At 38.3% G+C, this 17,084-nt stretch overlaps 4 protein-coding genes across 4 annotated transcripts; 2 read left to right on the top strand and 2 right to left on the bottom strand.

Moving 5' to 3' along the window:
- Nucleotides 1–306: 306 nt before the first annotated feature.
- EAF02_010632 (uncharacterized protein) lies at nucleotides 307–933 on the bottom strand (the record flags this gene model as incomplete). The annotated part of the gene is made up of 1 exon (XM_038906680.1): nucleotides 307–933. One exon carries the CDS (start codon nucleotides 931–933, stop codon nucleotides 307–309), a length of 627 nt encoding a protein of 208 aa, XP_038753550.1.
- A 1,974-nt stretch (nucleotides 934–2,907) lies between these two features.
- EAF02_010631 (uncharacterized protein) lies at nucleotides 2,908–4,906 on the bottom strand (the record flags this gene model as incomplete). The annotated part of the gene is made up of 7 exons (XM_038906679.1): nucleotides 2,908–3,360; nucleotides 3,416–3,535; nucleotides 3,581–3,786; nucleotides 3,864–4,348; nucleotides 4,407–4,520; nucleotides 4,580–4,650; nucleotides 4,706–4,906. The coding sequence occupies 7 exons, from the start codon at nucleotides 4,904–4,906 to the stop codon at nucleotides 2,908–2,910; spliced, it is 1,650 nt and encodes a 549-aa protein (XP_038753549.1).
- A 465-nt stretch (nucleotides 4,907–5,371) lies between these two features.
- Nucleotides 5,372–6,064, top strand: EAF02_010630 (uncharacterized protein; the record flags this gene model as incomplete). The annotated part of the gene is made up of 1 exon (XM_038906678.1): nucleotides 5,372–6,064. The coding sequence occupies one exon, from the start codon at nucleotides 5,372–5,374 to the stop codon at nucleotides 6,062–6,064; it is 693 nt and encodes a 230-aa protein (XP_038753548.1).
- Nucleotides 6,065–6,535: 471 nt separating this feature from the next.
- Nucleotides 6,536–8,102, top strand: EAF02_010629 (uncharacterized protein; the record flags this gene model as incomplete). The annotated part of the gene is made up of 6 exons (XM_038906677.1): nucleotides 6,536–6,927; nucleotides 7,008–7,112; nucleotides 7,160–7,387; nucleotides 7,444–7,586; nucleotides 7,668–7,873; nucleotides 7,909–8,102. Exons 1-6 carry the CDS (start codon nucleotides 6,811–6,813, stop codon nucleotides 8,100–8,102), a joined length of 993 nt encoding a protein of 330 aa, XP_038753547.1. The 5' UTR covers nucleotides 6,536–6,810.
- Between the last annotated feature and the right edge of the window lie 8,982 nt (nucleotides 8,103–17,084).

The raw sequence follows: 17,084 nt of genomic DNA, 5'->3' as shown, positions 1-17,084 counted from the left end.
TATATCAACATCCAAATTCAATTCAAGGATACACTCCTGCTGTCCCAAATATTTGTGAGTACCCTCTACATTACTGAATTTCGGCTTCAGTCGAAAACAATCTGAGCAGATCAAGCAGACACATCTTCCTACATTGTTTTTGAGTAGTGGAAGATTATATCAGTTCGTTTGATGTTGCACTTTTCAATATGCGGCTATGTACGAACATATTGTCAATTATCACACCCTGCTCATATGTATGTCAAGATGATGTAGATATCTGATCCAAGAAATATCGAGACTCTTAATGCTCTATAGTTTTGATACTCAGCGCAAGAACGACTTATGTCTTGACCTAGGCTTCTCACAGTTTTGATGTCTTAGCTCATTATTGAACACGGTCTCGTCTGCTTTTGGTCTGTCATCTATTGTCATAGAGGCGTCAGCTGCGGTGAACAGTGTCTTGAAGATAACTCCATTTTTGCCTGCCAAGTACTTTCTAACCTTTGAAGCAGCTAAGATATTACTACACATTGCTTTCGCTTTTCCATAGTCCATATATTCAGGATCATCACTAACACAAAGAAGGATGGCAGGTGCTAGATTCAAGAGATCGATAGTATGCAACAATGCCTCTTTCCAGCTTTCTAAAGGTTTCTCGAGTTGAGAAAACCGCAAAGGATTCGAATCAATCTCACAGTGAACTCCCGGCTCAAGAAGAGCAATGAGCTGGTGTTCCAAAGTCAAGCCTTGTTGTTTCTCGGATCTCATGATGAGCTCAAAGAAGTAAAAGTTTATCGGTTTCTTTGATATCATAGCAACACCAATCAAAGAGCCAGCAAGTACAGAAACATCAGAGGGATATCTGTGGCCAGCTTCTCTATGAACCCATTGGATAGTGCAATGAGTTCGAAGAGTACAATCGTTGTACTCCAGCGACTTTCTAAGTTTCATGGCAACAAACGCAGCTTCCAAGACGAGAGTGATAGAGTACTGTAGAGATCCGTCAAGTTCTCCTTAATGAATATTTTCAAGCCACTCGAAGAATTTTAAATGGCTGATCGTGTATATCCTCGTTTCTGACTGGAGGAATTGTTCCCGCGTTTCGGTCAAGGAGATCTCCCTCTCTGAGCGATGCATATACTCTTCGAACACTTACATTTTCAGAAAGTCTCTGCTAATTTATTGATTATCAGGCACATCCAAACTACCGAATCGAATGATGAGGCCTCCTGTGTAACTAAGTACCAGTACATCTTTGAATCCACTCGGGATAATGAATATCTTGAAGCATCAAGGTTGTTCACAAAGGCTCTTTGTCATAACCTACTAGTTGGGAGCTTTGCAACTCTCTTGTAGTCAGGGTGTCAATCATGGCATGACAGATGTGGAGTCCAGTTCGCGGAAGACCCGGGCTGGCAATTTTGTGGAAGGGAAAGATCAGGGGCAAATTAAATTGTTACATGGTACGTAGCCTGAGCCCTGCGTACTTTTAAAATTATTCGTGCAACCTCAGATGATAACCAAGCTCAGGTGAGTCAGGTCCTCCTGGATGGAGTAAGACATGTACATTGGGTTAGTAATTCAATTCCTGCATTAACTAAAAGACTTACAGCATCGTCAGAAAGTGTAGCCGAACCCGCTGAACGACCCGTATCTCGCGTCCTTGTAGCAATATTGGCACCGATCTCGATATAGTAGAGTTACAGCTACTAGGGTGGACGATGAACGCCCGACGATGGGGGGCCATTCTTCTATTTGTCAAAGTTGAAGCAGACGCATAAGGAGTAGATCGCACAGCTGATGGTTTGAAAGCAATAGTTTACCCGCAAGTCGGTGTTATTAGTCGCTCATATCCCATCGCTTCTATTTTCTACAACCAGTTCGTGAAGATTTCCAAGAGGTTCAAATAAGATCTGAGCACATTTTCTGAAGGAAATGTGGCGAAGCAAGCGTTGGAATACAGGGCGAAAAGCGATAGTGTTGAAGGGGAGTTAAGGTTGAGAACTTACGTTCTGATTGGACAAGCCTATCCGGGATTGATGAATGAGGTATATTTAATGTTCTTTATGATTAATCCATATTGCTAAGCCATTCTGCAATTCTATCTCAATGCTTTATTAGTCTATAACTCCGAAATATCTCCTAAAGCTTAACAAGAACAAGAACATCCCAAACATCCAACCGACCAAAGAAATCTTGAGCAAGGTATTTACTGAGGACCCCGAATGTTCTCGGGAAAACGGAAGTCGATCATCTGTATTCCAACAAACCGCTATAAATCCACGCATTCAAAGCTACTATATCAGACAGTTCAGGCGAATGTGAGATAATCTCAATACTACCATCCTCATTAAGGAATGAGTCGAATCTCCTGAAGTGGAGAGATAATAAGCCTCAACCAATAAATATCGTCAGAAATATGCGGGATACGGGCTGAGGGGCCGGACCGTACCGACCTGTCGGTACATTATATAGCCTGTCATTGGGCTTACCGGGGTGTGATAGATGAGAAATACGCTAGAGACACCGCAGTACTAGTTTATAACGCACATAGTTGTGGGTCTTATTGTTTGCCAGGGAAGTTTTTTGGACTTACCAGGGCATTGCTGCTATCAGTTGAGTTTTTCATACGTGTTGATCGGTAGTTACACTCGGTTGAAACGTTTTCTTTTGTTGGGCTCTCTGCATCGGATTTTATTTCAATGCCCAATGCCAATCTGTGTATATGGACACATTTGCTGGCAGTATTACAATCATGTGAAAAATAGGGATCTGAATCAGAGACAGGTGATGGCTTTTTTTTGATACAGAGGCTCAAAAGAAGGCTGAAATAATTTCTTCGTTCTAGTTCTGATCATTTCACGAGACTAAACTATGATCTGAATTGATGACAACATGAGTAGTTAAACCAGCTCTTGTGTTTCATCACTTTACTCTGACAAAATGACCCTCAAACTCCCATATAGGACCTACATAGACTTTCCGTCCATGCAACAGCCAGAAAATCATACTAAAGATAACGGCCCCGCCAAAAATTAAACAACTCCAATTCATATTTGCCGCGTCCACCGTTGAGAAAGCAGGCCAGAACGAGAAAAACAGTGCAATGATAGTGTAGATTATAGCCACAATAGTAATGGGTACACCTAGCTTCTTAAGTCGGAAAGGACCCCATGGCATTTCGGACGCTGGTATTTTTAATCTTTTTGCCAACATGACACTGGCCGCTAGCAAGAAAGATGACTGGTACGCGGCCAAAACAACAGAATAGAATGCTCCAAATGCGGTGTATGAGCCGACGCTTATTAGTGCTAGTAGTACGTTGATTATAAGTGTTCCTATGATTGCGTTGATTGGTAGTCGGGTTTTGGGATTAACCTATGCTTGTCATTAGCTTAAGTTTGTAAGAACCCAGAGACACGGTGTTTTTTGCCTTCACAAGGAGATGAGAGAATGGCAGTCCATTTTCTCTTGAAAAGGCCCATAAAGTTCGAGATGCTGTGGCCAAGACACTGCTGACGGAAAAAACGTTCACTCCGGTAATCACAATTATCTGCCCGAGTTAGAAAAATACGTTCAGCCATGAATCATTACTTACAAGTGCATTGGCTCCTTTTTTTGACCCTAATGCAGTCTGAAATATCTCCATGAAAGGAAAACCAGTGTTTGATTGAGTAGCGGCGACGATATCTTGGATACCAAACAATACTGCTATCATCATAGAAAAGCCTAGGATGCCATTGAACAAGGTTGAGAACCAAATGCTGAAAGGTATGACTCTCGATGCCTGGTTGATTTCTTCGGCTACAAAGGATGAGTTTTTGGCCTCATTCTTGGTCCTGATCTTAGTTTATTCGATAGAAAATGAAACATAAGCATACCAATGTGATCAGCGCCATCATTTCCTACGAAGGAACTGACAGATGTAATCCATCCAACAAAAAACGAAAGACCCATGGTATCCCATCCACCCAGGTTTTGAAAAGTGGTAAAGACCTTGTCAGCGGGTGTATGAGGCGATAAATAAACTATAGGAATGAGCACTCCAATGAATCCCAAGATATACACAATAAGCATCATAGCTTCGATACGCGGTAGAAGACGACCCAGATAAGTATTGATGAAAACACCAAAGAGAGCGATGGCATAGAAAAGCAGAGTCGCTTGCCACAATTTCGGATCATAGTCTGGATAGTTGAGAATCAGAAGACCTTGAATCAATGAAGCGACAGTATAGCATGTTTCTGCAACAAAGGCTTGCCAACAAATGACGGTGAGCCATCCTGCCAAGTAGCTGAGAAACTTCTTGCACCAAAGGGGAGACAAAATAGCAACCCAATTAAAAGGCCCACCAGCGAGAGGAATCCTATATTTGATGAGTACTATACTCTTGATTATATCGAGATTCTAAGTATTTGACTCACATTGATGCCATCTCAGCCATTACCAATGCTTGAAGCATAGCTCCGGACCATGCTGCTAGAAATCCGTAGATCAGTCCGGCAGGGCCGCCATTTTGTAATCCGAATTGAAGAGTGCTTTGTATGGTAAGTCAGGTAGTACTTCTGAGCGGAAAGAAACATATTGGGACTCTTACAATAAAACAACTTCCCATGTCAACATCAAACCACAAGTTAAGCCCACGGAAGACAAAGATTTAAATCTTCGCTAAAAAATTTATGTGGTCAATGATATAGTAACGCTTAGCCGAGTGAGATCTTACCTTGAGCTGCTGCTTTTTTCCAAATACAGCCAGAGTTGCCTCATCTTGGACTTTACTTGCGTAGTCTTTCTCCGATAACTTCCCTCGCTCTGTCAGGTTCATATCTCCATTTTCTTGGTCAAGATTAATTCCGGATGAAGTGGTGACTTTGACTTCTTGCACAACACCAGGCTTAGCTCCATCAAGCGCGTAGGAAGACATTTTTTCGTTCAGTGTCACAGAATGCCACTTCAAAGAAAGAGAAAGTAAATCAGAGTTAGATAAAGAGGGGGGTATCGTTCAATAACGGGATGCGTTTTTTTCCACAAGCCATGCCATGTTCCAGCATGGATTTGTATAATCAGACGAACCATTGAGCCTAGATTGCTTGACCCACTAATCGAATACAAGAACGGCGAGTTGCATTTCATGCGTTACATTCTACTTGTCATAATTTAATGCCCTTGTTCCGGACCTGCGGGGAAGCGGAGGCCTAAATGCAACATCAACCGGGGTTATGATAGCGTCCCAACGCTGTAACCGAGAGCAGATCATGGCTTGTAATAACAGACGTATTTATCCATATACTGCATGGCGAGACTGGATTGCTAAAAGCTGGGTTCATTCTATCACCCAGACCATAAAGTGATCTTAACTCATTTCAAAAATCCATCATCAATTAATGAAATGGCACCTATCAACCCAGCAGCCGATTTCTATGACAACTTAGGAATTAGATACGAGAAGAGTTTTGGACATGATGAAGGCCTCATAGCGTTCATTACCGAGAGTCTGAGTCTTCTTCCTGCGAGCTCTGATACGACGGTCCTTGATATCGGCAGTGGAACCGGGGTTCCAACATCCAGCCTCGTTGTGAGCAGTGGTCGCAAATTATATGGGATTGACTTTTCTCCCGTCATGATCGAATTGAGCAAGCGACAAGTCCCTGGGGGAACTTTCCAGCTGACTAACATGCTTGACTTCTCCCCTGAATCACCGTCTCACTTTCAAGGCGCCTTTGCGATATTCTCCCTGTTCCATTTTTCGCGTGAGGAAATGGATGTGGCGGCTGAAAGGATGTCGGGATGGATTGCTCCGGGGGGCTACATTTTTATCGGGACCATGGTAGCCGAGGACTTTCCAACAGAGCCACATATGTTTGACGAGGATGGAGAATGTGCAAGAGGTATCGAGCATACATTCATGGGAAAGCGGATTGGGAACCTTCTTTACACCAGAAAGGGTTGGGAGAACTTGTTGCGAAAGGTTGGGTTCGAGGTGGTGAAGACAGAAATGGTACCTTTTCAGGCGCCTGCAGATGCACAATGTGATATTGAGCCGCATTATTACATTACCGCACGCAAGAACTCTGACGGATAAGCGTTCACCACGTGTGTAACTTCAAGCTCCAACAAGAGTCTGGACAAGTCGAGCGTACCTCCCCGATAGAATATAGATCGATAGGAATTTACACCACGCATTCCGAAATTAGAATGATTAGCATTGATCCATGTCACAATCAACTTGGTACTTCGGCATCACGTATTCGGATAGGGTCAATTTATCCAGAGACAAAAAGAAGAAAATAAATTAGATCTTGATTTGCTCATTGGCCAATATTCTATATGCTCGTATCAATCAAGCGTCGAAAGCACAAGTGCGATATTGTTCACCTCCTGTGTTTATAAATCTGTGAAAATTACATTGCTAAAGTGTTGTTGGATTTCACAATCGGATGTTGACTTTCGCGGATTCGGTGAAGAATACGAAGTGAGGCACAGCACATATTTGAATCCCCTTGCAGTTCAACTTCTAATTTCATAGGTACTCATATCCCACACAACTGGTTCTTATCTCGAACTATTTGAGCAATGATAATCTGCGACCTAAAGAAAATGGATGTTGACCGCAAGATCTAGGAGCAATCATATTCTCAGGCAGTAGGGTAATTCATATATTGAATGCAAGCCTTAAGTTTTCTTGTGCTTTTGCAGCAGCATGTCAATTACATTACATGAACGTTCTGAGCCTTCATTTACCAACAATACAAATTTGACGCCGACAAGTGGCTACTTATCCGACCAAGATGGCTGTAGTAACAGCCGATAATCATGGGCCACTTCTGAATGTCGCTATGTGGATTGTATTGTACCCATGATTATTATGCATTGACCAAAATCTATACCAAATACGACACTCTTCGCAAAATCCAGATGGATGATTATTTGGGTCTCATTGCTATGGTATGTAGGTCCAGTGCGTTCCCATTCTGGTCTCCATACGTGATTCCATATCTTGAGCTTACAATTATCCGTAATATTAGTTGTCCTCGGTCGGTCAATGCATATGCACATCGGAACAAATTGCTCATGGACTTGGGCAAAAACAAGATAATATTCTTCAGAGTGAGCTAAATCGCTTCTATATAGTGAGATATCTGCGATAAGGCCATCGACAAGCACTAAGAACTTATAGGCTCAATATGCTGGTAACATTATGTATATCTCAGCAATCTTTCTCGCCAAGATATCAAATCTTTACTTCTTCGTTTGTCTCACTAGAGAAGGAAGCAAGAAACGACAATTGATTCATAGAAGCATTGTCTGGATTGGAATATGGAGCTTGATCAGTGTAATTGTGATCGCTCTGCAATGCCAGCTCCCAGATCCTTGGGTGTTTGAGTCGGGGAAATGTATCAATGTTGTAAGATACTCCAAGTCTTCGAGTTCTGTATCCTAACCTCAGTTGCTGTTCCACAGAGAGCCTTTTGGACTATCAACGCGGTAGTGGATTCGTTGACCCAGGTGTTCGTTGGTCTGCTTCCTGTGTATATTCTGAATGTTCTGAAAATGGAGGATTCCAAGAAAAGATTGACAATACTTTTATTCTCGCCGAACCTTTTGTAAGACTTGTCTTTTGTAACCGTTAACCCGTTTGTATTCTGTATCAGAGGATGTGTGACTAATTCAACCATCAATAATAGGACCTTACCCCTTGTTATTCTTCGCATAATCTATCTTTATAACACCATCGATTCTAGAAATTATACTTGGGATTCATTTAACTTGGCTTTAATAACAAACCTGCACTCTTCCTTCACAATTATATTGTCCTGTGTACCCTTCTCCAAATCCATTATCGACAGCCTCGTCGTCGCAACCGCATATCATAACGGACACCACAAGTGGGGTCCTCTCAAGTGATCGGCTAAAAGGTGCAGGAAGGGCAAACAGATCTTACATTAGAGGCTCTTCACGCTTTTTCAAGTGGAGGTGCAACCAGGACAACTACAATCGTAACTGTTACTGGAGGTGAAGCACAAGAATTGAACGAGTATATCAGCCGTGCCGAGAGCCAAGAACGAATGATCTCAGGGTCAACAAGCCCAGCTACAAGCAAAGCTGAATGGCACTCATAAATAAAACCGATGATATTCTTGTCCCTCTGGTACTTCAAAGCAATATTGGACTAATGACACCGGCCATCGACAAGAGGCTTTCAAGCAAAGCAAGATGAACTGGCCCTCAATAACAGCCCTTTCCGATAGCAGTTTTCGTTATGTCGATGGTATTTCTCGCTTCACAAGATGCAACCTTCGTCTGGCACTAAATAGACGCGACATGACCCACGATCAATCAAATCAGAAACTTCTCATCCCGATCGCCGCTCTCTCCTTCAGCAAGAAACCCCACTCGAAAGAAAAAAAGGTTCCATATCCATACCCCACTAACCTCCCCGCTACACTCACCACACCCAAAAATTATCGCCTCGGCTAAAAATTTGAGTAAAGAAAAATTCGCAACACCAACAACAATTGCAAAAAAACGAATTTGAACAAGAGATTCAAGGAATTCTATGTAATTGAACTCTCTGACGGGAGTCGAACCCCGGTCTCCCGCGGCTTGCAATGAAACAATTGACAAGCGGAAATCATGACCGTTAGACCATCAAAGATGTTGTGTTATGTTGGAGAAGAGGTTGAAGTTTAGGAATATGATGCAGAAGTGAAGTGGGTGTAAAGAAGGGTCTCAGGGTAAAGGGCAGATAGTGGAACGCAATGAATAATATAAATAACAATCATCATATCGAATATTTCCTGATTTTTCTGGTTAAAATCTTTCATCTTCTACTGTTCATACCTCATATATCGGTTACGCATACAGATGAATCTGGATATAAGGGTCTAAAAACTTCAAGGCCTAAATGCCCGTATACAGGGGTTGCTCGTATATACCGTTCAGCCTTGGCATTTAGCCTCGTTTTATACCTTCAGCCTTTCCATTTTCATTAAGTATATCATGTGAATTTCTGAATTCATTATGTAATAGGCTAAAGCTTGGGCCATTCCCACCCACTTTTATAAGGGTATTAGGAAAATTAGGACTATATGCTTTTATATAAAGGAATGCCCGTTTAAGTCAATTTCACTATATAAATTTTTAGAAAATCATACTCGCGGCCCTGATTCAATCGCCCCCAAAGCAAAACCCACCTCCTGGCGGGCCGAACGATCCGGGTCAGGCCGAAAATGACCGCCTCCACAATTTAAGACGTAAGTGTATTCTTTTATATGATTGATTTGACTTTTTGATGAATAATCAATATGCTTATTAAAATTATAGAGATGATAAATCCTTCGAATGAGGTTATTCTAAACCGATAGGATCAGATTCCAGCCGGTATCAACGTGCACAGAGACCTCATACCAGCAGGTTATCAAAGACTAAATGTGGCACAAATCATCAATACGCATATTCAGCTAACTCAAGGCGACCGGGACCAACTGACGGATTTACTTTTGAACCAATATTCAGAACACCATGGCATAGACGAGGTGCCAAACAACGATTGGAGAGAGAAGTGGTTTAATAGGAAGAGGAAGAGGAAGAGGAAGAGGAAGAGGAAGAGGAAGAGGAAGAGGAAGAGGAAGAGGAAGAGGAAGAGGAAGAGGAAGAGGAAGAGGAAGAGGAAGAGGAAGAGGAAGAGGAAGAGGGCGGGAGAAGAGGGCGGGCGAAGAGGGCGGGCGAAGAGGGCGGGCGAAGAAAGAGGAAGAAGAGGAAGAGGAAGAATAAGAGTAAAAGAAAAAGAAAAAGGAAGAAGTATCGGGATATCGATTATGTGATTAAAGACGGCATTATATTAACTAGCGCGGCGCTAGCTCTTCACTATACTAAATATTAGCTTCTTATAGATCTTCAATAGAATCTGATATATAATTGATGATATAAACAATGGGATGGTGATATATCGATTTTGTTAATAGATAAAGAATTGTACTTATTTTTCTTTAGTCTTGTATTTAGATGACAGCATCAGGCTTCAAACCAAACTATAATAAACAAATCCTGAGAACTTCTGGTATCATTTGAGGTATACTTATTACCGAATATTGTAACACTTTGCCTTAGAAGAAGTGTGAGAGCAGAGTACAATTTATTCTTAGAATCTACAATTATAGAATCAGAAGCAAAGTGTTTGTAGAGTGTTTCTATATACTAGCTATGTATATATGATTGTGCATATATACAAGTGTGTATATAAGCGATTGCAGCTGCGATTGGATATGATCCGTAATATTACCCTCCCTTTCGAAAAAGCTTGCCTTTAAGCTTCACAATTACTTAATCCGTAGATACATTGGCGATCCCAATGAGACATTGTTGTTTATATTGTAGTATAGCGTGGTAAACAAACGTATACACAAATTTTGCTTTTTTCGCGACGGGAAGGCGTATGGAAATGAAGGAAACCGTCCTGTAGCCTAGCAACAGTGCGAAGCCTTCGAAGCATATAGATCGCCCGAATTTCCCTCTCTCTTTCAAATCTTTTCCAATCACTTTCAGCCTCTCGTGCGATTAGGATTTTCTTTGTTACAATAATGAATTAAAGAAATTCTTTCTATCTTTTTCATTCATATATTGATTGTTATCTGTGAAATTGTAATCATCCTTTCTATTCTTATAAAAACAAATCCATTCTGGTAGATGTGTAGAGGGTTCTGGCAGAGTGGGATTTTGTAGATGAAAATCATGAAGGTGGTACAGAGCAATTTTTAAATTAGAGGTAGGGTATTAGGTAAAATCGTTATCAATGTTTAGCTATAATACTCTATACTTAAACTATCAATATACTTTCTTATAACTAAAATATACTTCATTTCCCATTCAATATTACTGGTAATATTTATTAGAAATAATGGTTTAAGGATTTGTTCAGGAAGTGGGTTATCTACTATTTTATAGAGCTTGCTAGATGGAAATACAGGGTGGACTTTTATAGTAGGTAGTAAGTCCAATTGGAAGGAATCTCCAATTCAATTAATAATCTTGAATCTATTTTAAATAGAATAATCCAGTTTTTTGGATAGTTGTTATATTGGAAAGTCCCTTATATTGAGTTATACATAATCTCCTATATCAAAATCGATTGAGCAGCAATACAAGTTGGCTAATCAAAATATCTTTTCTTGTGTATACAAGATATTTTCTTTTACTCAATCGAATACTAGTTTATTGTATTTAGTATACTCTTTAATATCGATTATATTCAAATCGTTAACAAACACAGTGAAATCGGGTTTCCAATTCTAGGGATTGCAGGGTAGATAGCTATATAAGGTCTTGTATGGAGTTTAACTACCTAGTGATTTATAAGGAAATGTAAATTAAGCATAATTCATCATTAATAGGAATTCAGATTAATTATCTTAATAATAATTTATAAAGGGTTATAAGCATTATTAAAGATATTGATTATAAATCTTAATTTAACTGTTAGTTTGTGGGTAATAAGTAATAAATAACTTGACTTGTATTTTTAAAATATTATTGAATTCTTGTTAGAATTTGGATATGAATTGAGGATTACAATTAGAGATTATAGTTTCCGGGGCATTGTAGTATCTATATATATGATATAGGTATAAGCAGACCTGATCTTCGAATCAATTGATTTATAATAAAATATCAAAATAGCTTGTTTGGTTAATCGGTTGATAATAACGAATACGTTGTTGTAATTGTATTTATTCTTATTGAAACTATAATAGTTTATAGTAATATATTACTATACTCGCATAGGAATTGGGAGCAGGTGAAGAAAACCGGAAATGTAATCTTTTGGTATGGAGCTGTGCTTACACTTATAGTAATTCCATATATATTGGTTGATTATATTATTTATATTCTTCCAATAATATTGATTAGCTAAAAGAATATAAGTCTTTTTGATATCAGGGTATACAGTGGAGATTGAATCATGAACTTCACAAATCAAATAGATTCGCAGATTTTCAGTATCCGATACATAAAGTCAATCGTTGTAAAGCAAGAGTCCTTTCTCGAGTGTGAGATGCTTGTGCGATTTGATAATCTAAATACACAAAGCTTCTAAATTCAAATAGGATCTATTTACTTTAATAATGTGATTTATAATATCGAAAAGCAATATGATTATATATATATCGATATTTGCAACTATATCCGGATCTTGTTGTAGAGATTCGTGTATAATCTTTATATTCATCTATTTATTTTATTTATTTATAGTGATTAACGTCTAATATCTGACCTCCCAAGGGGTATTCTAGACATACTAAAGAGCGGGCCTACAGACCGCTAGCATTCCAGCCGCTCATAGTAGTGTAATGTTAGCTAATCAGAGACTTATTGCCTCTAATGTTCCCCTATTCAATATCGCTTATGGCGATCCTGTGATTATTCTGTCTAAAGATTTATGATTCTATTTTAAAGGGCCTTGTTTTGTATATTATCTAGGTATTAGCGGATAATTAAATCAATTGCTATTAATCGGAAAAACGCTCGGAGTGTTTATAACTAGTCGGTGCGGGTTTTAGATTAATTGAAATGGAGAGCTCATCCTTAGAGTATTGGAATAGATTGGAATTCGTATAGTTTTATATAGTTTGAGTATATTCTAATATAGAATTCAGATCTAGTAAGAAGATCAATAAAACTATATTATATTTACAGGATGTAGTTGATATATATTATCGTGTTCTATTCGGATCGAAGTTGATTTGATATAAATGACTAGTTACTATGCATTTGATTATTGATTAAATATTGAAAGAAATATAATGGGCTTTTTTTAATTCTATATATATAGATATTTATACTATTTTCGTAATTGAATTTAATATAATAGGCTGCAAAGTCACCATATCCGGTCCGCATTGTTATAAATCTGTATAATACTTTACAAGAAAGCTTGAGGCTTTCCGGTTTTAAGATATTATATACTGATTTCCATATATCATATATTTTGGAGATCAGATCTCTTTTTTCCTTTTATTATCTATTCTTGGAACGTTGATATTTGGTATGTAGGACAGAGCAGGAGCTGCTGACTATAGGGAAACAGGATAGGCCAGGATCAAGCGGCCCAGCTGTGCCCTGATCAGTAAGGCGATTGGCTGCCTTGTTGCCCTTAATCTCAATATACTTAGAGAACTATTTGATTACAATATTGTAATGTTATATCGCTTGATAATACTTGTGGTATGCTTATTGAGAGGAGGCAGCAACACTTCCTTGCATTCCCTAGATTATTAAAATACTATTAATATATAACTATATTCATCCCTAATAGAGACAATTAATAATACTCAGAAGGCGTTCTAATCCCTGTCACACGCCGATCGCCTTAACATTAAAAATATGTAACTATTTGTATATGTAGCTATAACCACTATTGATCTATTATTTACTGTAATAGATTATAAAGCTGTATCCTATATAGTAATTGTATTCGTTGTATTATTCAAACCCATCTGAAAATACAGAATAATCTTCTTGGGGGATTAAATCCTATTATTTCTTGAATGCTTTTACAGCATCCTCTTTGTTTATATTATTTATTAGATCGGTATAATATTCGGAAAAGAAATAAGGTTGTAAGAGTTTGGGACACTCGATAACAAGAATCACCCATCCCATTCTTTGCAGTTTTGTATTAGGATCTTTTAGAATATCTATGCCTTATCCTTTTTTTCTGATGCACAGCTTCAATCGGTTTATAAATAGGTATTGTGTATTTACTATCTGAAGCCAAAATGCGAATCTCAATCTGGCTTACTTTAATACAACAATTCCAACTGGGAGACTAGCTTTTATAAGAAGTGTGGTTATCGGGATTGTCTTATAAATAGATAAAGCTCCCCATACCATATTATAAATCATCTTGCTGACTAGATCGATATGTTTCTTGATTCCAGTGCTGATCGGAATATAGCCTGCATTTGGGCGTTGTTTGTATAGCCCATCGAACTATATTTCGAAGCCGAAGAGAGCAACAGGGAGTACACAAATAATAATTGCTTTTTGCAGGCAGGCTATAAATAGTCTGTAAGCTGTATAAACTATTGATTGGATATGGGATGCAACACGCATAGCTTTCGCAATACGCGTTTTGACATACTATAGAAATATTAAACGCCAATCAAAAAAGACGTCAAGCTAGTGTAAGGTTGGTTGTGCTTTGTTGGTAAGCCCTAAAGGGATTAATGTGATGATTTGATTCCGATTTATCCTTATAGTCGGGTTTGCAATTTCATGTTTCCTCGATATATAAAGTAGTTCAAACTTTTCCGGAGCGAAAAAAACCTTATTCTGATCTTCTTATTGTAGGATACATTAAATGGTTCAGTAGAGTATATGTATATTCGTAGATAGGTCCTTAGACATATAATATATAGCTATATTATCAGTATATCTAAAACACTATGCTCTATCTTGATTGAAAAGCTCAGCAAGATAAAGAATATACAGAATAGGGGAAAGTAGCGATCCCTGGGGAATACCGCATACAACCAGGAAATCCTGTGTTGTAATCCCCTCAATGTGACACTTTGCCTTAGAAGAACTGCGAGAGCAGGGTACAATTTATCCTTAGAATCTACAACTATAGAATCGGGAGCAAAGCGTTTGTAGAGTATTCCTATATATTAGCTATGTATATGTAATTGTGCACGTGTGCAAGCGTGTATGTAAGCAATCACAGTTGCGATTGGGTGCGATCTGTGATATTACTTTTCCTTTCGAAAAAGCTTGCCCTCAAGCTTTACAATTATCTAATCTGTAGATGTATCGGTGATCCTAATAAGACGTTGTTGTTTATGTTGTAGTATAGTGTGGTAAATAGGCGTATGCGCAAATTTTGCTTTTTTTGTAATAGGAAGGTGTATGGGAAATGGAGAAAACCGTCCTGTAGCCTAGCAACAATATGAAGCCTTTGAAGTATATAGATCACTTGAATTTCCCTCTCTCTTTTAAATCTTTTCTGGTTATTTATCTTTTTTGTATCCTTCAATCAATAATCAATATGCCTTCCATACTATCAAGAAAACACAGCAGCAAGAGTAAGTTGTTATCAATACAGCTGAAATAGCAGGAGAATACACATATGGCAATGAGTTGTTTATTTTTCTTTTGTGTTTGCTTTGTTGATATACTTCTTTATAGCTTGTAACGAAAAGAACATCTATCTCTTCTGTTGTACAAGGCAAGTGTTTTGTTGAAGAAGAGAAGGAGTCGAGCTACAATAGGAATGGCAGTGATCCTGTTGGTAAGAAGGAGGATGATGAGGAAGATGAGTTGGATAACAAAGATGCATATAAGTAAAGCTTTCTTTTGGTATTTTCGGCTTACAGTTAGCTTGTTTAACAAATGCGATTATAGATACTGAAGGCAATATATCTGAGAATGGGGTCGATCTTCGATATGCTCATTGGATATATTCGTTCCATCGTCTTCCGAAACAGAATTCGAAGGAAAAATATAATCCCTTGATCGATTGTGTTAACAATTACAAAAAGAAGTTTACTGATAAGTTGACTGCAGTGATACATTATTTTCGTAATCTTGAAAATGATAGCAAAATAGTTAAGAAAGATATTCTAAAGGTCTTGCATTAAAATCAATCTGGTTATAAATTCGATATGCCCTGTTGCAGAAGTGTTGGCTTTGTTGATATCAACAAGTAGAGATCTTCAAGTAAGAGGTTATCAAAAAAGACGGTATTATAACGAGAACAATGTATTTGAAAGAATAGCTAGGTTTGTGTTGACTGTGTATACAGTTGTATTTCCAGCAAGGGAGATAGCATCTATTATCGACTTCCTGAACAATCGTCTGGTCAATCTCGTTGTCTGCTTTGTCTGACTGGCAAATATAAGTATAAGCGCTTGTCTGACAGGGATATACACAAAATATTTTTCCAATACCAATCGGCTATTACTGAGTACAGCAACATAGCAAAGGTAAATTACAACTTTACTAGTTTTTAGTAAAATTAATTCTTGAAATAGCTTGACATACAAGAAGAACTAAAAAATCGCATTTCGAAAAAAATACTTTCTCTTATCCTTGCTCGAGAAGCCACAGAATGTCGTGTAACAGAGGTTGCAGTGCAGGGAGACGAATTGAAACAGCAGCACCAGCTTATCATAACTTAGATGGAAGTAGAGCTTTCGGTAGTTCGCGAGCGGTTGGGTGTGACTGAGTGCAGACTTGGTTTTGTTATTGTGTATGCTATGGTCAACAGTTGTTTTATCTTTCGGCTTGTGGTTGTCCTGTATGTGCTTGTTGTTGCTGTTAGCTGGGGACTCGGCTAATATTTTGATTTAAATCATTCAGCTTTTACTGTCATGTCTTGCCTGATTATAATTGTTGATATCCGTAGGGACTTTCTTTCTAACTTGATTTAAGCCTACCAGACAAGGGAAAAGACTTTCTTTATTGATATTTCATTTTTGTCTGGTTGCTTTCAGTTTCTTGTACAATTAGGATTTTCTTTATCATAATAATAAATTAAAGAAATTCTTTCTATCTTTTTCATTTATATATTGATTGTTATCTGTAAAATCGTAATTATTCTTTTCATTCTTATAGAGACAAATCCACTCCGATAGGTGCACAGGGGGTCCTGGCAGAGTGGGATTTCATAGGTGGAAGTCACAGAGGTAATGCAGGACAGTTTTTAAGTCAAAGGCGGGGTATCAGGTGAGATTGTTATTGGTGTTCAGTTATGATATTCTGTACTTAAATTATCAGTGTATTTTCTTTATAATTAGAATATGCTTCACTTTTTATTCGGTATCACTGGTGATATTTATTGGGAGTGATGGTTCGAGGATTTGTTCGGGAAGTGAGTTGTTTGTTGCTTTACAAAGCTTGCTAAATGGAAATATAGAGTGGACTTTTATAGTGGATGGTAAATCTAATCGAAAGGAATTTCTGGCCCGACTAATGATCTTGAATCTCCTTTGAATAGAGTAATTCAGTTTCTTGAATGGTCGTTATATTGGAAAATCCTTTATATTAAGCTATATGTAATCTTTTATATCAAAATCGATTGAATGGCGATATGAATTAACTAATTG

This window comes from Botrytis sinoallii (assembly GCF_014898435.1).
Source record: "Botrytis sinoallii strain Bc 23 chromosome Unknown BSIN_026, whole genome shotgun sequence".
Lineage (NCBI taxonomy): Eukaryota > Fungi > Ascomycota > Leotiomycetes > Helotiales > Sclerotiniaceae > Botrytis > Botrytis sinoallii.
This window is presented reverse-complemented; position numbering and strand designations above follow the sequence as displayed.